Source organism: Mytilus galloprovincialis, chromosome 10 (assembly GCF_965363235.1).
Source record: "Mytilus galloprovincialis chromosome 10, xbMytGall1.hap1.1, whole genome shotgun sequence".
NCBI classification, from domain to species: domain Eukaryota; kingdom Metazoa; phylum Mollusca; class Bivalvia; order Mytilida; family Mytilidae; genus Mytilus; species Mytilus galloprovincialis.
This window is the reverse complement of record NC_134847.1, coordinates 51,636,294-51,659,280: the sequence shown is the minus strand read 5'-3', so window position 1 is coordinate 51,659,280 and position 22,987 is coordinate 51,636,294. Positions and strand designations below refer to the sequence as shown.

At 33.0% G+C, this 22,987-nt stretch overlaps 1 protein-coding gene across 2 annotated transcripts; it reads right to left on the bottom strand.

The window, feature by feature from the left end:
* Positions 1-3,571: 3,571 nt before the first annotated feature.
* On the bottom strand, positions 3,572-17,847 carry LOC143049221 (kyphoscoliosis peptidase-like). 2 transcript variants are annotated; one of them, XM_076222930.1, is made up of 5 exons: positions 17,622-17,847; positions 12,927-13,115; positions 8,141-8,253; positions 6,297-6,395; positions 3,572-3,847 (listed from the first exon to the last, which is right to left on the bottom strand). In XM_076222930.1, exons 1-5 carry the CDS (start codon positions 17,622-17,624, stop codon positions 3,604-3,606), a joined length of 648 nt encoding a protein of 215 aa, XP_076079045.1. In that variant the 5' UTR covers positions 17,625-17,847; the 3' UTR covers positions 3,572-3,603. The 2 variants fall into 2 exon arrangements, with proteins under 2 accessions (XP_076079045.1, XP_076079046.1); XM_076222931.1 differs by having other exon boundaries at positions 17,705-17,825.
* Between the last annotated feature and the right edge of the window lie 5,140 nt (positions 17,848-22,987).

Below are 22,987 nucleotides of genomic sequence, written 5' to 3'. Positions count from 1 at the left end.
GTATCAAATTGGAAGTTATAGATTATCGCCCATGCAATGCTCTGAATGCCTTGTCTGTGTAGACATTTACTTCATTTTCGTATCGCCTTCCGTAATGCTTCAAATTTTATTTTATATTTTCTATACACAATTGATTTAAATATCGTTAGGTAAAAAAACCTAAAGAAAATTTTAAACGGAAAGTCCCTAGGCAAATGACAAAATCTAAACTCAAACACATCAAAATAATGAATAACAACTGTCATATTCCTGACTTGGTACCTGGATTTTCTTATGTAGAGAATGGTGGATTAGACAGGTTTTAAATTGATAGCTAGTTAAGCCTCTCACTTGTATGAATGTGGCATATACTGTAAATCAAAGTGCTGTTTTGACTGACATCAACTTGACAAACATAATTTGCACTATATGGTGGTTTTTGGATTTTTTTATCACACGATTTACACACTTTAACCAAACGCAGATCATTCGAACAAAATATACTATTGATAGTTTTCGCTAGCCCAAGAAAGGAAACTGACTCGCTGCTTAACAGAACCCAGAGAATAACTTTATGCTACATATATGTGTGTTGCAGAACATGGTATACATATGTTAAATGTCAATTTGTATATAAAATTCGATTTATTCGTAATATATAAAACGACGAAGTCATTTTGTCCTTCAAAATTGGTTCGGTATTCTGTTAGTTATTTCGCACCTGATAGATATTTCTGCTCATTCATTGTATTGCTATTTTCGATTCAAGTTCAGTAATATCCTGCATATAGCTACAATACCTTACAAATACTACTGTTTGTAACAAAAATATTACTACTATTTTAATTTACATTTGTACTATTTGGTCACGCGCATGAAATTTATCAAAACTTGATCGTATTCCGTAAAATTTGGAAGTTTTCTTTATTTAATGTGTTACAATATAAGTCCAATTGTAGTCTTAGAACAAGATCAAACAAAATTAAAAAAACATACGACTCTAGAATTGCAACCCTTTTCTGGTTGATATTATATAAATTTTCAAACGAAACGCTATATAAAATGTGAAAGTGGTCTTTTTATTTAATCATCCTTGGATTAATCGTCTTAGTCTTTAAACTTTCGTTACTATATCTATGTTCAATGTCTATTTTGAAGAATATGTTATCCAATTTTAGATTTCAACAAACGTTTGTTGTAGAAGTTCTATATATGGGGTACATAAGAAAAACCTGAACTTTTTCTAATTGTGTACTCTGTTCTGTAAAACCTTTGCATGGTTTTTTTCAGAATTGTCAATAAAATGTTACGCCTTATTGACACCACCTTTCTCCTTCAAGTAAATGAAAAATTAACGATCCTTTTTTTACGATGTTGAACAACAAGCAACAGTATAAAGTCAAAATACCAAAAATACCAAACTGCAAGGAAAATTCAAAAGGAAAGTCTTATTTCAAATGGCAAATTCAAGAGCCCAAACGCATCAAAAGAAAAGAAAATAGTATCCTAATTACTTTTTTAATGATATTTTAAAGGCGTTGAGCCACCAACAAAACCTTTTACATTTTACTTAAAAAATACATCTGTCTTAGAATATGACTAAATTTTACATAAGTCATGAATCTTTTACTGTTTATTAATGCAAAGATGTAGGTTTTTACCTGTAGATAACTTATTCAAACATCCATATTTCATGACTATTTCAGCAATATTCTGCTCGTTGTTGTTTGTATTTTAGCGTCTATGTCCGCAGAAGAGTCGGTTGTAGACTAGTTAAACTTCACTTTACAGCATATCAAATATCAAAAAGGCTCTCTCCTTACTTCAAAAATAAACAAAATACAGAACTAAATACATCCCAGGCTCTCCTATATTATTTTATTAAGAATAGTAGAAGAATTTTTTATCGTATACTTGTATTGTTTATTCTTTCTGGTGTTAATTAACTCTTTGAGTTAAGCAAAATCCCTGATGCTAAAATGTATTAACAAAAAGTTACCCGAACAGAAAAATAAATGAACAAATTGCTTTCAAATCGTATTCAAATCTCTTTCAAATCGTGATTCTGCGATTTGTTAGTACCATTTACTTGCGATTTATTAAACAAATCATAAACAAATCAGAATTTTCAAAATTCCCTAAAACTGATTTCTTTGTGATTTCTTTCTTTTGTATGATTTGTAAGGAAATTGTTTCTATTTTTGTGTGATTTCTTTATGATTTGTTAACCTAGAATATCGTATTAAATGATTTGAAAAGAGATTTGATAACTTTGTTAGCTAGAATGGTGTGATTTCGTTATTCTATGAAATGATTTGAAAATGTTTGTTAACTTTGCATGGTGTGATTCATTGATGATTTGCTACAATGAATAAAATGTTAATGCATTTCAATTTTCTTTGTTTATCTATCTCTCTAACTTCCGGTTGAGGTCAAAATCAAATTTCAAATACTGTTCTATATTACATGTAACTGAACAAAGAAGGTTGCAAGATGAGGAGTTTTATTCAGTTTATGAAAGATGATGGTGGTAAGGAATCTCAGTCATTTATCTATTATTTCACATATTCAACTTATACTATTCAAACGTTAACCTTTAAAATTTAGAGTCTGTACATTTCAGTATCTCGTTATAATCATTATGATTTTGTACTGTAAGGATTAATTTTCAAAATAAAAATGTGTAAAAGATGTGTAAACAGATCGAAACATTCATTTAAAGACTAGCGTCCTGATTCAGCAGAAAAAATTCACTGGCAAGTTGTAGGTTTTAATTGTTCATGATGTTTACTGACAAGGTCCCGGGCAAAATTAAAATGTAGCAGATTTGGCCCAAGACTAAGAGCCATCACATATTCGACATCATTCTTCTAGGTACACGTGGTTGTCCATGTTTTTTTTCAAATTTCGTTATAGTCAAATTCGGGAGAGAAGTAAGAGAAACCTACACAGAGAGACATTTCGTGCCTCGTCGTAACCATAGATAATATTCTTTGTTACAATTAGAGGAGTAGCTTTTAAAGGTATAGTGACGACAATTGCGCTTCAGAGTTTAGGGATTTAGGGGCAGAACACTTCTGATTTGTTAAAGATTTGATAACAATTTGTTTATAATTTCTTCATAATTTGAAAACAATTTGTTGATGATTTGCTTGGGGTAGGAATATGATTTACTTTGATTTGTTAAAGATTTGAGAGCAATTTCTTTACAATTTCTTTAGGATTTGAAAACAATTTGTTTGTGATTTGCTTGAAGTAGGAAAGCAATAACTTCTGATTTGTTAATGATTTCAAAACAATTTCTTGACATTTTGTTTATGATTTGCTTATGAATTGTGAGCAATTTGTTCGTGATTTGTTATTGTGATTTGTTAGCTCATTTGCATGTGAAATTTTATCACTTTCATATCACACAGAAATCATACGATTTGTTTATCATTTATTACCATGATTTGTTCCTCATTTTTTTTTTGGGGGGGGGGGGGGGTATTGATAAAAAAGGTAAAATTACAAAGATATCGAAATCTGAAGAAAATTGAAAACGGAAAGTCTGTAATCAAATGGCGAAATCAAAAGCTCAAACACTTTATACTATAATTTATGCTCAGTTTCATTCATTTTTCGTCAACAAAGATCTCCAATAACATCCGTAGATGTAAAAAAGAATTGTTCTGTACCATCAGTACCATATTTCTGGTCACTAACCGGAAGCGCACCCCACGTGCAGTCCACGTGATGATAAATATTGTCTATGAGAACAGCATTCCACACGTGTACATTATATTTGTTGTCAAGTTTTTCATAATCCAAGATAAAACTGTAACTTTTCATACAACTGTTAAGTCGTATCACTTTTATGTTTTTAAAACTGAAAAGACAAAAACCATAAAAAAAATACATGAAATAACCAATATAACCAGTTTGTGAAAACTAATTACAAGACAGAATACAAAACCTATTTCAAGGTCACGAAATTAAGAGTGTACATCATGGACTGCTTAAGCACAAGTAGATATACACCATTTTATAGATTTTATGTATATTTTTTTACAACATAGCATATGCATGTGGTCTTGGACCGATGGTTCTGTTCAAAACTTTTGATTTTCGTGATCTTACAAAAGAAAATAAAAAAAATACTGAACTCCGGGGAAAATTCAAATCAGAAAGTCCCTAATCAAATGTAAAAATCAAATGATAAAACACATCAAACGAATGGACAACTGTCATATTCCTGATTTGGTACAGGCATTTTCAAATGTAGAAAATGGTGGATTGAACCTGGTTTTATAGCGCTAAACCTCTCACTTGTACGACAGTCGCATCAATTTCCATTATATTGACAATGATGCAATCTATTATTATATATTTTCTTTCCGATTATTTTGTTTCAGGGGTACGTATTGACAATTCGTGCTGACGAAAGTATGTGGGCGTTTTTCAATAAAAACGTATTTTCTTGTCCTAGCCACTTTAAAAAAAATGTGTTTGATCTTTGCAAGTATTTTTTTGTGCAGTCAGTACATTGAATTAGATTTAACATTTTTAAGCAAAGAAACAGTTTATTTTTTGAGGGATTGATAAGATATTGACTCCTGAATGGTCCAAAACAACCAAAATGGCATGTCCCTAGACCGCCTGTTCAACATTCATACTCTAAAATATCGTAAAAAAATGAAGAAATTAATGTTTTTTTTACTTTACATAAGTTCTTTAATAATTCAAAAGTATGTTCAGAGCCAACATATTCTAATAAACAGCTTTCAATATAGGTTTTTTAATTTCAGAAGGTGTGTCCCTCACAAATTGTCCACTACGAAACGAAGTCATTAAAATTTGCCAATAAACAGTTTTATAAAATCAATGTAATTTTTGTTTGCAAGAGATATAAACATTAGGGTCTTACAAAAGAAGTGATGCTTTTATAACGGCAATTAAATTGTTGGTAAGAAAAATTGAGCACATCAAATGGACTAGAGTGATACCGTATTTTTGATAATGTCCCCTACGAAACGGGTCAAATCTCCTTCAGTATCTGGTTTTAAAATTATGAAAAAAATATCAGTGTACAGCTTGATAAATGCTTTGATGAATACAATCAGTCTTGTTACTATTGCAACATAGGGATTGTGGGGAAAAAATAAAGCATGCGAATACGTCCCTTACGAAACGGTCCCCTACGAAACAAGTATGGGAGAAAAACGTTTCGTAGTGGACACTACCACTACCATGGAGTCTTTTTTTTAATCTTTTTTCAATTATATTCGTGCAAAACAAATAACAAGGGTTAGTTTCATGTAATTTTTATTATGCTCTTATTAACATATAATAGGGTTGATGTCAACTACGAAACTTTTTGTCCACTACGAAACGGTTTTGTCCACTACGAAACGCATCAAAATGTCCACTACGTAACATGAGTTGAACCTTCATATGTGAAGTACTGTCTAATCTTTATCGATAAAAATGAGTTTCTAATTCAGAAAAAAAAATGATATTTTTCTAGTATTTAAAGTAAACAAACTGGAATGTCTATAGGAAACATTTAAAATTGCAAAAAATATGTGTGTTTAGAAGAAGTTTCCCCTACGAAACAGTACACAAATTATGAAAATAATATCATTTTAAAGAATATTTAAGATTGCACTTTTTGTTTACAAACAGGTCTATTATAGAGGTATTCAAAATAACTCTTGAAATTAAATTTTAGGCAAGTAGATTTTCCTTTTTTTTTTAGGTCTGAAATTTACGCTTTTATTGAAAAACGCCCATGTGGCATATTTTGTTCATGCATAAAGTATATCTGTAATATATTCATATCCGTAGCCAGGGGGTTCGGGGGGTTCGGGCGACTCCCCCCCCCCCCTTGAAAACAAATAAGCACTGTTAAAGTCAATGTTCTGTTCGAATTGTGACTGTTAAAGTCGAGTTTGTGAGTCCAACGACCCCCCCCCCCCTTGGAAATTCCTGGCTATTTAATATAATATATTAAAAACATGTTAATTACTATACTGGTAGATCATCGTCAACGTTTACGGTTTATCAAAATAGCAATATGGTTTTCCGTGGTTGAATAACCAAAAATTGGGAGGAAACAACTAGTCCTATGATTTATGACAATGTTTTCTATTTCTGTTTATTTCGGATATTTTCTTTTTACATATAATTATTTTGCTATTTACAAATATTTTTTTTTCATTGTTTATTTTTTATAATTTGCAACACACTTGCATTAAAAACATTAACATTACATCATAAAAACGTTTAAAAACGAAAATACAATGCGAAGATATATAATATACGACTAGAAATAATACCTGCACATGTGTTCAAATAAATTAGCAAATCCCTCTGATGAGCCTCTTTTGCTGTTAAGTATACTATTGACGTCTGTGCACTGAGAATTTGGATCATATCTGTAAAACAGACATTATTATAGAGTCGAATTATTCGAAATACTATGGATTATTTTTTTCTTATCCCAGGCGTAGATTACCTTAGCCCTATTTGGCACAACTTTTTGGAATTTTTGCAATGCTTTTCAACTTTATATACTTGTTTGGCTTTTTAACAATTTTTATCTGATCGTTACTGATGAGTCTTATGCAGACGAAACGCGCGTCTGGCGTATCAAACTATAAGCCTGGTACCTTTGATAACTATTTACACGACTTGGTCGATGCCACTAGTGGTGGACGTTTCGTCCCCAAGGGTATCACCAGCCCAGTAGTCGGCACTTCGGTGTTGACATGAATCTCAGTTATATGGTCATTTTTATAAATTTACTGTTTGCAAAATTATGAATTATTCGAAATACTACGGGTTTTCTTATCCCAGGCATAGATTACCTTAGCCCTATTTGACACATCTTTTTGGAATTTTTGGTCTTCAATGCTCTTCAACTTTATACTTGTTTGGCTTCACTAACAATTTTGATCTGAGCGTCACTGACGCGTCTGGTGTATCAAATTATAACCCTTGTACCTTTGATAACTATTTACGGTTGTACAATGCCCCTCAGACTTAGCTTTAGAAAGTTAAAATAATATGTCCACACAAAAAAATAAAGAAAATACGGTATCATTGAATGCTTGTACTAGCAGTTCCAGGTATAATAAAACACCGTCAACAGATGTCGATTTATGCAGCTAATAGACTTATCTTTTTAATAGAAATAGTGTGTGTAACTTTTGCAATAATATTTGTACAGCCTTATTGTCAAATTAACTTGGCTGATTTAACCAATTATAGTTTGACGGTAAAAACCTACGCAGTTGAAAATTACGACCGCGTAATGTAAACGATGCAGTAGATGAATTGGAATTATTTGCATGGTTCTAAGTACGGTAAGACTTTTTTTCTGTTGAGGGAATGATATAGTATACATGGAGGTTCAAGTGGAATCCGTTTTCTCGGTTCTTTACCTAACAAAAATTTAAAGCAGGCAACAATTGAGTGTTTAACTGCAGGATATTTTTCTAAAATGCAACGATCCGTATGATGCATGTCAAAAGCAGATAAACTATTTCATTGTATAGTATTGTATGCGCATGTTTTACTCTTGTACTAGTACGGGGTCCAGCATATTTTTTTATGCTTAATTTGTACCGTTACGTCATTTATCTAAGCTGTATTCAGGCAAAACCTTTCGGATTTTGATTCCTTAGTGCTCTTTAACTTTGTATTTTATTTGGAGTTTTATAAGCTTTTTCTTCATTCGAGCATCTCTGATGAGTCCTTTGTAGACGCAACGTGCGTCAGGCGTACAGACTTTCAATCCTGGTATATATGATGCGTTTATTTACGTTTATCCGTATCAACTATCATTCATACATGTTTTAAACATACTTCGACCTATTGTTACATTTCAAAACGTTGACTGTAACGGACGACACCAACTACTCAGTGACGCCCGACTTTTCCAAAAACAAAGACCGGCAAAAAAATGCAAAGTTGATTCAGGACCAAACAAACCTTTAAGTTATATGTCTAACCAAAATCAAATGAAAAGCGCTTGCACGCATTGCTGATCTTACTGTCCTTAATAAGAGCAGAACTTCAAAGCTAAGATAATATGTCGAGCATGCTGAACTGGGAGGGGAGAGACATTTTAATTACGAGAATGTGGGACATTTTCTAAGATAAGTCATTTATAAATTACCTAATATTGTTCACAATCCATTTGAAGAATAACCTCACACATATTACTTTGTTCTTGGTATTTTGGCACAAGTTTTCTGACAAAATATCTATAGATGCTTCGGAAGGACTCAGCTGAAAAGACAAAAACACCATAATAAATTGACTAAATAACGTTTTCTTTTAAATCGACAAATAGTAGTTATGTACCATTGGCTCACTGAACAGATGCACAACAATTATAAAGTATTATTTTGTTTTCTTTCAAGCAATGGTTCGATAGCGCTGTTTGCGAATTACTGTGCCCGAAGGTCTCATCAGCTCAATATATACTTTGTCAGTACTTCGATACTGACATGATTTATCATACACCTTTCTGAAATTTTATTTCTTGTTTAAGTCATATTTCTCTCAAGTATTCTAACAGTAATACATCACAGGCTTCAAATGTTAGGGGTATTGGTGTGCCTAATGAAGATCAATGAAGAATCAAGAAACGAAGATTCGAACTTTCTCAAACCTCACAAAAAGAATTGACCATGGATGGACCATAAAGCTCCTCGTTTGTTCTAGTTGTCATAAGTCATCGGTTGTCAATTTATAGAAACAAGTGCCCATGGGGATGAGATTAAATGTACCCGTAAAAGGTTAATACAGAAATGCACTTTGAATACACAGAATCAATAAAGTTTACTTTTACTTTTAAAGCACTAGGTCGATACTTCTGTTAGCGAACTGCTTATCTCCAATGATATCATCAGACATGATGCATAACAAACCTTTCTAATATTCGTAGCTGATAGTTTTAAGAACACCAGATTCTAACTCTCACAAGCACAGTAGAGCATTAATGGATCATATATGGAGAATTGTCTCATTGGCACATACATGTACCATACATCATATATGGAGAATTGTCTCATTTGCACATACATGTACCATACATGAAAAACTAAAAGAACTAGCCAAGGAATTTGTTTTTGTCCCGGCCGATAAAGCTGCTAATAATATTATTATTGTTTGACGTAAATTTTACATTGAGGTTCTGAAAAAGGAAATCACCAATTCACCAACATTCCAACTGACTCCATTTTCAGAAAACGAAATCTGTAACAAACATAAACTTTTAGGCACCGCTTTACAAGCAGAGCCAAATACAATGAAAGTCCCAACTATGTATTGGCTTCCGAAGCTACACAAAACCCCTTACAAATATAGATTTATTTCGTCTTCAAGCCATTGTTCAACTACTAAATTGTCTATTCTTCTTACCAGCACACTTGGTACAATTAAAAACCTGATAATAAATTGTTCAAATAAGGCCTTCGAAAATAGTGGAATAAATTACTTTTGGAGTGTCAAGAACTCGTTGGAAGTACTTGATAAATTGCATGCTTATATTGGTGATTTTGAATCTGTTCAAAGTTTTGATTTTTCTACCCTGTATACCACATTGCCTCACATTCTCATTAAGAAAAAATTCACACACCTAATTAAATGGGTATTCAAAAAATCAGAATGTGAATATATATGTTCAAACTCTTTTAGGTCATTTTTTAGTAGCAATAAACAAAAAAACTATGTTAATTGGACATGCTTTGATACTATATATGCCCTTGAGTTTTTACTAGATAACATTTTTGTTCGCTTTGGGGATTCCGTATATCGTCAGATTATCGGAATTCCAATGGGGACTAACTGTGCACCACTTATTGCGGACCTGTTTTTGTATTGTTATGAGTTACAATTTATGACAAAAATAAGCAAAGACCCATCGAAACAACATCTGATAAACAAATTTAATAATACTTTTAGATATTTGGATGATATTTTGGCTCTCAATAATGACGACTTCAGTATGTATATTAATGAAATTTATCCTGTTGAACTTACTTTAAATAAAGCTAATACTAACAATGACCACTGCCCTTTTCTCGATCTTGATATCTATATCACTAATGGAAAGCTGAATACTAAAATTTATGATAAAAGGGATGATTTTTCATTTCCTATCGTTAATTATCCGTTTTTAGATGGTGACGTTCCCTTGTCACCATCTTACGGTGTTTATATATCTCAACTTGTACGATTCGCTCGTGTATGTAACAATGTTTTAGATTTTAACGAGAGAAATTTATGTATTACTGAAAAATTATTACACCAGGGTTTTCGATATCACAAACTAGTCAAAACGTTTACTAAATTTTATCATCGGTATAAAGACATCATTCGTAAATATAGCTCAACATGCAGACTTCTAATACGTTCAGGTATTTCACATCCAATTTTTATGGTAATATTCTTTATAAAGCACAAAGGTGTCAGTATTCACCTCAGAATCTTACAAAACCTTTGAATAGACTTATTAAGAAGGGATATAATTACGATACTGTTGTCAAGTCATTAAAGATTGCATATTTTGGCGTTAATATTGAGTCACTGATAAGATCTTTGCATCGGAACTAAACACATTTATTCTAAAAACAGTTGTTGGCATGACACGGGTTATGTTCTTCTCATATATGTTATGATGGTATGATACTAAACCCCTAACGGGAAGGATTGTGCCTGATGTTCATATGATGAAATCATAATCTTTCAGTCAGTTTAATTGAAGTCTGGAGCTGGCATGTCAGTTAACTGCTAGTAGTCTGTTGTTATTTATGTATTATTGTCATTTTGTTTATTTTCTTTGGTTACATCTTCTGACATCAGACTCGGATTTCTCTTGAACTGAATTTTAATGTGCGTATTGTTATGCGTTTACTTTACTACATTGGTTAGAGGTATAGGGGGAGGGTTGAGATCTCACAAACATGTTTAACCCCGCCGCATTTTTGCGCCTGTCCCAAGTCAGGAGCCTCTGGCCTTTGTTAGTCTTGTATTATTTTAATTTTAGTTTCTTGTGTACAATTTGGAAATTAGTATGGCGTTCATTATCACTGGACTAGTATATATTTGTTATGGGGCCAGCTGAAGGACACCTCCGGGTGCGGGAATTTCTCGCTACATTGAAGACCTGTTGGTGACCCTCTGCTGTTGTTTTTTATTTGGTCGAGTTGTTGTCTCTTTGACACATTCCCCATTTCCATTCTCAATTTTATGTACCATATATATATATTCTTAATATCCATATAAACCCTTCGGCGTGTATTCTATGTAAGTTCATGAGCCAAATAAAGTACGGAGTTAAAGAGCATTTATGACCCAAAACTCCGAATGTTTTTTTTCCAAATACAGCTATGGTAATATAGTCCTGAGGTAGAAAATCCTTATATCTAGAAAAATGTTATGTTTTGTAAGAGGCACAATATTAATGCACTTGGGTAACTATTACCAAAATAGTTTTTTTTTCCGTTAATTCATTTATTCTAATTTGCAACGTGAGTTAAACAATTTGATGATTTTTTAATTGCAACTAAATATGTGAAATCCATTTTAAATACTTCTTTAATTTAACATAAACGTTAATTTAAATACAGTCAAGATATAAATAAGAGTTAATTGACGTAAATTTCGTGAGTGTAAACTATTTTTAAAAGTTTTATAAATCTTAAATTCACATTAAAAAATCATTAATAATCCATTAATCATACTGCAATCGTTCTAAAATACGAAAAATCATTTCACAAATGTCTCTTTTGACAGAGAAGAAAATATAGTAGAACTATTGATTATATCTGAGATATGGACTAGACCACGAAAAATTTAACATTGAAATTGAGAATGGAAATGGAGAATGTGTCAACAACCCGACCGAAAAGCAGAAACGGTCTTCGATACAGCGAAAAAATCCCACATCCGGAGGCGTGCTTCAGCTGGCCCCTCAAAAAAATATGTACAGGTTCAGTGATATTGAACGTCATACTAAACTCCGAAATGTAAATAATAAACATTAATTATAAATCATTCAAGACTAAAAAAAAAGCCCAGATGCTCCTGACTTACGACAGGTGCAAAAAGGCTTCTTTATTTTTCCATAAATTAGTTCGAGGTCAAGTGAAAACTGCCGGACGTGCACGATGACCTTGCAACGTACACATATATATGTATACCAAATATAGTTAGCCTATTACTCATGATAATGAAAATAAGAATAATTAAAATCTAATTTTTTTCAAGTAATCACTAAACCATGAAAATGAGGTCAAGGACAAAAGACATGCATATGACAGACGGAAACTCCATACATTGGGCATCTATATGTATACAAATAATGAAGTATCCAGTTCGTATACCTGCGAAGATATTTAGCTTTTAAGAAGTTTGTTAACGCCATCCCGCCGCCCCCGGATCATTTCCTGTGTCGAGCTTTCTGCGACAGAAGTTGCAGTTCGACATAAAAGTTTAAACTATAAACGAAAAGCAAATATTTCAGAAACCAACCTACGACAATTGCTGAGAAACACTCTCCAGGATGACTAATAGTTGTTAATGTCTACGTCATTTTGTCTCTGATGGAAAGTTTTCTCATTGGTAATCATACAACATCAACTGGAAACAAAAGGACATGGAATTAACCAACCGTAGTACTGCGCGGGCTTGACCAGTTGTTTGTAATAGTTTTTTAAACTGTGATAGTAAGCATCAGTTAGGAATTCAAGGCCAATTTCAGTATTTACTACAGATCGAATCCTAAACTTTTTATTTCTCTTTATTTATTTTGTTTTTGTTTGGGTTTTTTTTTGGGGGGGGGTGGGGGGGGGGGGGTAGAGAGACGAACTCACCTACCCCGCCTTTCCTGTTACGCCATCTTTTGAATGATGTCACTGTGTTTACATATGCAGATTACTTGTACTTTTATTTACCTGTTCAACCCGTTCATCAGCCTCTTTAATCTCGTCTGCTGATACATAATCTAAAATGTCGCTGCCAGGACAGTTAATCCTCAATGCACTTCCGTTAGCGTTTTCGAAATATTGTAAAGGCACAACAGAATTAATAGAAGTTCCACAACCCATTATCTTCTTTATAATATTTACTGATGACGTTGTTTGCTACAAAAATAACATCTGTTATACATACTTAACACGATGTATACAAAAATCGTTCAACTTGTCATCTGTCAAACATTTGATTGGGTGTACATGTAATATTAAAGGTTCGTTGGGATAAATCCTATTAAAATCGCATAGTTTCATTCAGCTTCATTTAACATTGTGGTATAAATACGAGTACATTGCTATAAAGTCCAGCCGTGTTCGCTGTGCGTTAATGTCTTTGGTCATTGACCAACATTTTGTTTGCCTATAATTGGGTGTTAATTGTGCTACCCAATTTGAAATTAAACATTATTATATTCATATATATGTATCTTTTACATCATTTTATACGTTTGTTAGTTTAGTTGATAATTCTATCAGTCAATGACTTGCGTAGTTAGCGTATTGAATAATTCTACTGATATCCGTTCTAGTGTATCAACTGTACCGATAGCCGATCATTTTGTATCTGCCGTACTTAGAACCGAGCTTAGTGTATCTGTTGTATCGATTGTCGATTATTTTGTATCTGCCGTGCCGATAGCCGATCATATTGTATCTGCCGCACCGATAGCCGATCATATTGTATCTGCCGTGCTGATAGCCGATCATATTGTATCTGTCGTTCTGATAGCCGATCATATTGTATCTTCCGTACCAATAATATAGTGTTATTAACTGGCTGTTTCTGTATTGGCACTGGTATAGATTCAAGGTTTGCTGTATTGGCCTCGAGACCCGTAGGGTCGAGGGCCAATACAGCTGACCGAGAATCTATACCAGTGCCAATACAGAAACAGCCAGTTCATAACACTTTTATTAAATGATTATAAGAGAATTAAAAACCGGAAGTGAACGTCCCGTATTAGCCCATGGGCCAATACAGCTTTTTTCCCGTTTTTTTCTGTATTGGCCCTGTTTTTTCCGTTTCAAAACTTTAAGACATTACAAAACATTGCACATCATTTAACCTGTTTATTTTATGACTTTAATTTAAAAAATATTATACCAATGTTTTTATGCATAAAGATACTTCCAGAGTTAAGTAATGGCGTTAGAAAATTGAAAACCGGAAGTGAACGTCCTGTATTAGCCTAGGGCTAATACGGCTTTTTTCACGCTTTTTTCTGTATTGGCCCTGTTTTTTTCCGTATTGGCCCTGTTTGAAGAGCAATATTAAATCTTGATTTATATCGACAGTGGAACGTTTTTAGTATTGCATATGCTGATTTATCCGTATTAGGGCTTATTTGCTCATATCATTTAATAATCGATCATATTGTATATTTCATACCGATAGCCGATCATACTGTATCAACCGTACTGATTGCCGATCATATTGTATCTGCCGTACTGATAGCCGATCATATTGTATCTGCCGTACTGATAGCCGATCATATTGTATCTGTCGTTCTGATAACCGATCATATTGTATCTGCCGTACTGATAGCCGATCATATTGTATCTGTTGTTCTGATAGCCGATCATATTGTATCTTCCGAACCGATAATTGATCATATTGTATATTTCATACCAATAGCTGATCATACTATATCAACCGTACTGATAACCGATCATATTGTATCTGACGTACTGATAACCGATCATATTGTATATTCCATACCGATAGCCGATCATATTGTATCTGCTGTACTTTTAGCCGATCATATTGTATCTGTTGTTCTGATAACCGATCATATTGTATCTGCCGTGCTGAGTACCGATCATATTGTATCTGCCGTACTGATAACCGATTATGTTGTATATGTCGTACCGATAGTCGATTACATTGTATATGCCGTACCGATAACCGATCATATTGTATCTATCTTTCCTACCGTAAACCGATCAATCGTACTGATAGATGATCATGTTGTATCTGCTGTATCTATTACCAATCATAGTATATCTGTCATACCGATACCAATAATATTGTATCTTTCATACCGATTACCGATCATAATATATCTACCGATAGCATATTATAGTGTAACAACCGTACCGATAGCCAATCATTTTGTATCTGCCGTACCGATAGCCGATCGTAGTATATCTGTCATACCGATAGTCAACTATAGTGTATCTGTTGTACCGATAATTAACTATAGTGTTACAACCGTACCGATAGCCAATCATTTTGTATCTGCCGTACCGATAGCCGATCGTAGTGTATCTGTCGTACCGATAGTCAACTATAGTGTAACATCCGTACCGATAGCCAATCATTTTGAATCTGTTGTACCGATAGCCGATTGTAGTGTATCTGTCATAACGATAGTCAATTATAGTGTATATGCCGTTCAGATTATCGATCATATTGTATCTGCCGTGCTAATATATAACCGATCATATTGTATCTGCCGTACTGATAACCGATCATATTGTATCTTTTGTACTGATAACAGATCATTTTGTATCTGCCGTACCAATAGCCGATCATAGTGTATCTGTCGTACCGATAGTCAACTATAGTGTAACAACCGTACCGATAACCAATCATTTTGTATCTGCCGTACGATAGCCAATCGTAGTGGATCTGTCATAACGATAGTCAATTATAGTGTATCTGCCGTTCAGATTTTCGATCATATTGAATCTGCCGTGCTGATAAGCGATCATATTGTATCTTTTGTACTGATAACAGATCATAGCGCATGTGCCGTTCCGATTGTCGATCAAGTTGTATACACCGTGTCGATAGACGATCATTATATTGTATCTTCCGTACCGATAGCCAATCATATTGTATCTTCCGTTCCGATAACTGATCATATTGTATCTTCCGTACCGATAACCGATCATATTGTATCTTCCGTACCGATAACCGATCATAATTATTGTATCTGCCGTTCTGATAACCGATCATATTATATCTTTTGAACTGATAACAGATCATATTGTATCTGCCGTTCCGATTGTCGATCATATTGTATCTGCCGTACCGTAAGACGATCATATTGTGTTTATCGTGACAATAGTCGGTAAATGGGCGTGTGGTTGGTATACTTTTGTAACTAATGTTTTGGTTTTCACTTAAAATGGGATATTACAGGTAAGTTCGTGTCAGGTGAAGAAGGTTAGACAGTTTTATTAACATTTAATACCAATAAAAGTTCAAGTGCAATTAACCTATAATGACTATTTATGATTCAACAAGTATTTACTAGCTACAATTTAAGGGGAGGGCGAGTGACGTATGCACATGTTGTTACTGTTTAGTCTCTTGTCACTATTTATCTTGAATCATAATCTAGTTCACATTCTGATGATTTTTCTTTATATTTTAGCTTATTTGTCTGGTTTTAAACTAAAAAGTAGTCGATTAGAGATAACATCTATTTTTCTCAGGTTCCTGTCCTGACCACGACAGCACATGTACAGAAAAAAATATGCATAGATTAACGATATGAATAAAAGATGGTGCACGTTTACTTTATGTCAATAATACATAAATCAAACGATATAGAAAACGAACAAAATCTAGGGATCAGGGGTCAATACATTTTTTCATACTAGCAATTGACAATAGAAATGCGTATATGTCGTCTATATGTAGGCTACATGTCAGGCTATGCTCAACAAAAGTCCAATGCAAAAGGATGTGAATTAATTTTACAGAGACTACAAGAGAACTGTCATCAAAACAAAATCACAAAATTACAAGAAAAAGAAAATTTAGAAATTAAAAAAAAACATTGATGAGGTTTCTATTTTTTTACGTTTTATCTTCCCCCTATTATTCTCTAACAAACTTATAAAAAGGGTATATTATACTTTGGTACATTATCTCAACATAAAACTGACATCCGAAAAGCATAAACTCTATAACAACGGTTTAGAATGTAACGTACACAAACGTAAACTTGAGCAAGCCCAGTACAAGAAAAAAAGTACATTCAAAACACGATTAATAAAAAATTGACTCAAATGGTGAGGTAACGCAGACAAAAAGTATTAAGATATGGCACACGACAACCACGATTTTAGCCAGGCACATTTATGAAAAAAATAAAATTCAAGACTTTTATCCAATTTTAACTATATTGTATAGAATATACTACCGTTCGTTAACTTCCATCTTATATGGGTGTGTGAAATCGCCGTCATAATGTCCACTGTAAATATTGGTATATGATTACCATCCACAATTCGTATACATATTCAAATATGTTGTTTAGTTTATCAGTTTATTGTAAATATTAATTTCATTCTAAATACTTCCGCAAACCGTGTAGGTCTTTGATATGGTTATGATATGTTACCTGTAAAAGCAGCAACAAAAATCTCAGATTTGTGAATATTTCGGTGCCACTAAAAAATAACTAGAATTTTCGGTGAACTTTCGAGAAAAAAATAATCATCCCTTGACGAAAAGATTTTAATATCATATTTTGCATTCAGGCCGATTTCGTCTAAAAAGGAAAGAGGTGAAGGGGAATAAGATAATGAAAGTTTTTTTTCACAATTTCAGCCACACTTTTTTTCGTACAACAAACTATACTAAAATGAAGCTGCTCTTACCATTACAATTGCTATGGAGTCAATATCCCATCTCTAAAAACAGCATGCAATCAGTGTTGATAAATCCAATGACCATTACATACCTCCTAAGTATATGAAATCAAATTGAAAAATCTTATCTAACAGGACCAACTTTGTATATAAGATTTATGGTGTCTCCATTTACGTATTTACAAAGTATACGTACATCACCCGGATTAAATCAAATCTTATTCTGAAACACCTTATCATAAATCTATCAAAGAAATATTTAATTTTCAATTACTGTAAGTTGTTTGAAAAGGCTCATCTCCTTTTGCGTGTCTTGATAAATTTAGGTTAGTTTAAAATTCCTATGTAATTGATTTAAACGGGGAGTAATTATTTACGCTTCTTTTTTTATTATCATGTTTTTCTGATTTAAAAATACATACGAATTAAATTGATTTGGTTGATCTTTGCCATCGAGCTATTAAAATAGACTTAGGCATCAACTATAAAAAGGATATGGCTAGCTTTTTCGAGCTAAAATAAAAACTATCTTATTATATAACAAATCAACAACTGCGCCATGAGCGCATGATACGCTCGTCACATTTTCAAAGAATATTTGAAATTTATGAAAATAAAATAGAAGCTCACATCAATAGATATAAACAATTCACCACCGTTTCATGAAAATTGCTGAAAGCATATTTTTGAGTTATTGTCCGAAAACTGGAAAATCACTCTTTTTTTTATGAATAAAACTCGGAAATGTAAAATTTATAAAATTCTAAAGGGAGCTTACATCAATAGATATAAACAAAATCACCAAAGTTTCATGAGAACTGCTGAAAGAATTTTTGAGTTATTGTTTGAAAACTGGAAAATTCCCCTTTTTTATGAATAAAACCCTGCAACCCGGAAACGTTAAATCTAAAATTCATAAAAATCAAAAGGGAGCTCATGTCAATAGATATAAACAATTCACCAAAAATTCTTGCAAGTTGGTGAAAGCATTCTTGAATTATTGTCCGAAAACTGGAAAATCCACTTTTCACTTTTGATGAACAAAACCCCACAACTCGGAAACGTAAAATCTAAAATTAAATAAAAAAACGAAAGGGAGCATTTGTCAATAAATATAAACAAATCACCAAAGTGTTATGCAAATTGCTTAAAGCGTTTTTGAGAATAAGTCCGACATGTTTACGGACAATGGTATACCATAATACGTCCCGTAAACGGGCGTATACAAAGTTGATTTTCAAATTAATGTTTACATCACAATTCATGCACTGATTTAAGTATTGTCATAAATTCAAGAACTGGATATATAGAAATCTAGACTACCGTATGATTTCTTTTGTTGCCTAGCATTTAAGAAGAGAGAAAAAAAAAACATGTCAATTTAAACGGATGCCAAGGCCCACTCGCACTATAATTTTCTGTGTTCAGTGGACCATGATGCAAAACTCTAATTTGGCATTAAAATAAGAAAGATCGTGTTGCCATAGGGAACATGTGTGCCAAGTTTCAAGATGATTAGACATCAATTTCATAAAAAAAAAAATAACCTCAACCAAAAACTTCATCCTGAAGTGGGACAGATGGACAAACAGATGCACAGACCAAAAATAAAATCCCTCTAATATCGTAGGTGGGGCTAAAATATTTTTTTCTTCTAATTCTTTTATTTTGTAGATATATTATTTGTGCTGTGTATTGTTTATTTTGTACTATTTTGAAGCATTCCCATTTTTTGAATTTTATACAAATAAATCTTGATCTGCATTTAATACAAAAATATGACACTACTTTTATACATGTGTGAATTTTCGAAGCTCAAGAACAAACAACGTAGCCTAGGAGCATAGCCAAATCAACTGTTTGAATGACATTAAGAAGTGATGACTTTAAGTTGGTCAATAGAATGCATTTTAAGGATGTCTAAAAAAAAAAGATTCTGAAAATTATACCCACTGATGCTTAGTTATGCAACTACTCATTGAACCTCAGCTGACCTAAGCTGACTGACTAAGTTCTGATAACTGATAACAAGCTTAATTGACAATTTTAAGTCTTGACTGGCTCTTTGGGCCAGGTGAGCAAAATTTAACTAGAGGCTCTAAAGAGCCTGTGTCGCTCACCTTGGTCTATGTGAATATGAAACAAAGGACACAGATGGATTCATGACAAAATTGTGTTTTGGTGATGGTGATGTGTTTGTACATCTTACTTTACTGAACATTCTTGCTGTTTACAATTATTTCTATCTATAATGAACTTGGCCCAGTAGTTTCAGTGGAAAATGTTAGTAAAAATTAACAAATTTCATGAAAATTGTTAAAAATTGACTATAAAGGACAATAACTCCTTAGGGGGTCAATTGACCATTTTGGTCATGTTGACTTATTTTTAGGTCTAACTTTGCTGTACATTATTGCTGTTTACAGTTTATCTCTATCTATGATAATATTCAAGATAATAACAAAAAACAGCAAAATTTCCCTAAAATTACCAATTTAGAGGCAGCAACCTGAAAATTCCAGAGCAGATAGATCTTGACCTAAAAAACAATTTGACATCATGTCAGATTTGCTCTAAATGCTTTCGTTTTTGAGTTATAAGCCAAAAACTACATTTTACCCCTATGTTCTATTTTTAGCCATATCAGCCATCTTGGTTGGATGGCCGGGTCATCAGACACATTTTTAGCTCACCTGGCCCAAAGGGCCAAGTGAGCTTTTCTCATCACTTGGCGTCCGTCGTCCGTCGTTAGCTTTTACAAAAATCTTCTCCTCTGAAACTACTGGGCCAATTTTTACCAAACTTGGCCACAATCATTATGAGGGTATCTACTTTAAAAATTGTGTCCGGTGACCCGGCCAACCAACCAAGATGGCCGCCATGGCTAAAAATAGAACATGGGGGTAAAATGCAATTTTTGGCTTATAACTCAAAAACCAAAGCATTTAGAGCAAATCTCACATGGGGTAAAATGATTAATCAGGTCATGATCTATCTGCCCTGAAATTTTGAGATGAATCGGACAACCCGTTGATAGGTTTCTGCCCCTGAATTGGTAATTTTAAGGAAATTTTGCTGTTTTTGGTTATTATCTTGAATATTATCATAGATAGAGATAAACTGTAAACAGCAAAAATGTTCAGTAAAGTAAGATCTACAAATACTGTTGACCCCTTTAGGTGTTATTGCCCTTTATAGTCAATTTTTAACCATTTTTCGTAAATCTTAGTCATCTTTTACAAAAATCTTCTCCTCTGAAACTACTGGGCCAAATTAAACCAAACTTGACCACAATCATCATTGGGGTATCTAGTTTAAAAATTGTGTCTGGTGACCCGGCCATCCAACCAAAATGGCCGCCATGGCTAAAAATAGAACATAGGGGTGAAATGTAGATTTTGGCTAATAGCTCTGAAACCGCAGCCTTTAGAGCAAATCTGACATGGGGTAAAATTGTTTATCAGGTCCACATCTATCTGCCCTGAAATTTTCAGATGAATCTGAAAACCGGTTGTTGGGTTGCTCGCCCTGAATTGGTAATTTTAAGGAAATTTTGCTGTTTTTGGTTATTATCTTGAATATTATTATAGATAGAGATAAACTGTAAACATCAATAATGTTAAGCAAAGTAAGATTTAAAAATAAGTCAACATGACGGAAATGGTCAATTGACCCCTAAGGAGTTATTGTCCTTTATAGTCAATTTTTAACAATTTTCATAAAATTTGTAAATTTTAACTAACATTTTCCACTGAAACTACTGGGCCAAGTTCATTATAGATAGAGATAATTGTAAGTAGCAAGAATGTTCAGTAAAGTAAGATGTACAAACACATCACCATCACCAAAACACAAGTTTGTCATGAATCCATTTGCTTCCTTTGTTTAATATTCACATAGACCAAGGTGAGCGACACAGGCTCTTTAGAGCCTCTAGTTTAAACTAGATACCCCAAAGATGATTGTGGCCAAGTTTGGATTAATTTGGCCAAGTAGTTTCAGAGGAGAAGATTTTTGTAAAAGATTGCTAAGATTTACGAAAAATTGTTAAAAATTGACTATAAAGGGGTCAACTGACCATTTTGGTCATGTGACTTATTTGTAAATCTTACTTTGCTGAATATTATTGCTGTTTACAGTTTATCTCTATCCATAATAATATTCAAGATAATAACAAAAAACAGCAAAATTTCCCTAAAATCACCTATTCAGGGACAGCAACCCAACAACGGGTTGTCTGATTCATCTGAAAATTTCAGAGCCGATAGATCTTGACCTGATAAACAATTTTACATTGTCAGATTTGCTCTAAATGCTTTGGTTTTTGAGTTATAATCCAAAAACTGCATTTTACCCCTATGTTCTATTTTTAGCCATGGCACCCATCTTGGTTGGATGGCCCGGTCATCAGACACATTTTTTAAACTAGATACCCCAAAGATGATTTTGGCCAAGTTTGGATTAATTTGGCCCAGTAGTTTCAGAGGAGAAGATTTTTGTAAAAGATAACTAAGATTTATGAAAAACGGTTAAAAATTGACTATAAAGATCAATAACTCCTAAAGGGGTCAACTGACCATTTTGGTCATGCTAACTTATTTGTAAATCTTACTTTGCTGAACATTATTGCTGTTATTTGTTTTGTATGCTTGTTTACTTCTTCTAATAAAACTACAGAAGAAGAATTGTTCCTGATAAGTTTGTATTTATGAGTCAATTGAAGGGTAATTCCATTTCACAAATGTTTTTCAGCAGATCTTTCATATCAAACCATAATTTTTCTATATAAAGTGAAATCACAGGTGGATAAGTTTCTGACCTTAGTTTAACATCAATTCTGATATGGTGTTCTTCAATCGCTTTGTTTACACACCTTTGGTAAAATGTTAATATTTTGTTTGAGTTGTTACAGCATACTTTCACTTCATGTATTTTTAATGAATTAGCTACCTGAAGTCATTGGAAGATGATGCAAGAATATAAGCTTTTCACAGGTAGATATATAATTGGGTAACCAAGAATCATCACAAGGAAATATTAACAAACAATGCTAAACTATATTAAAACCTATTTTTTTGGCATGTAAGTAAAATTATCCTTGGAATTCATCCCAACTTATCTCAATACATTATTGAAAAAAGTTTAAGCATGTCACTTTTTCAGGTTGCTCTGTTCATTTCTCTCAATGCATATATAGTCTATTTATTTATGGGAACAGTAAATATTTGTTTTCAGCTAGACTAGTAGAGCGCTTCCATTTAAAAGAATTGCCATATTTTTCCTATTAGAATAGAAATAATTCACAGGGGCTTGAATTTATTCTGATTTTTCCCCAGGGTTGCTCTTTATGTTGATACCCTCACTGTTACTTGTCA

What these genes read in the sequence shown, in the direction of transcription:
- LOC143049221 (XM_076222930.1), bottom strand. An exon ending in CTGATGAACGGGTTGAACAG is followed by an intron (nt 8,254 to 12,926) that starts GTAAATAAAAGT and finishes TTGTCTTTTCAG; the next exon opens with CTGAGTCCTTCCGAAGCATC. An exon ending in TTATTTGAACACATGTGCAG is followed by an intron (nt 3,848 to 6,296) that starts GTATTATTTCTA and finishes TTGTCTTTTCAG; the next exon opens with TTTTAAAAACATAAAAGTGA.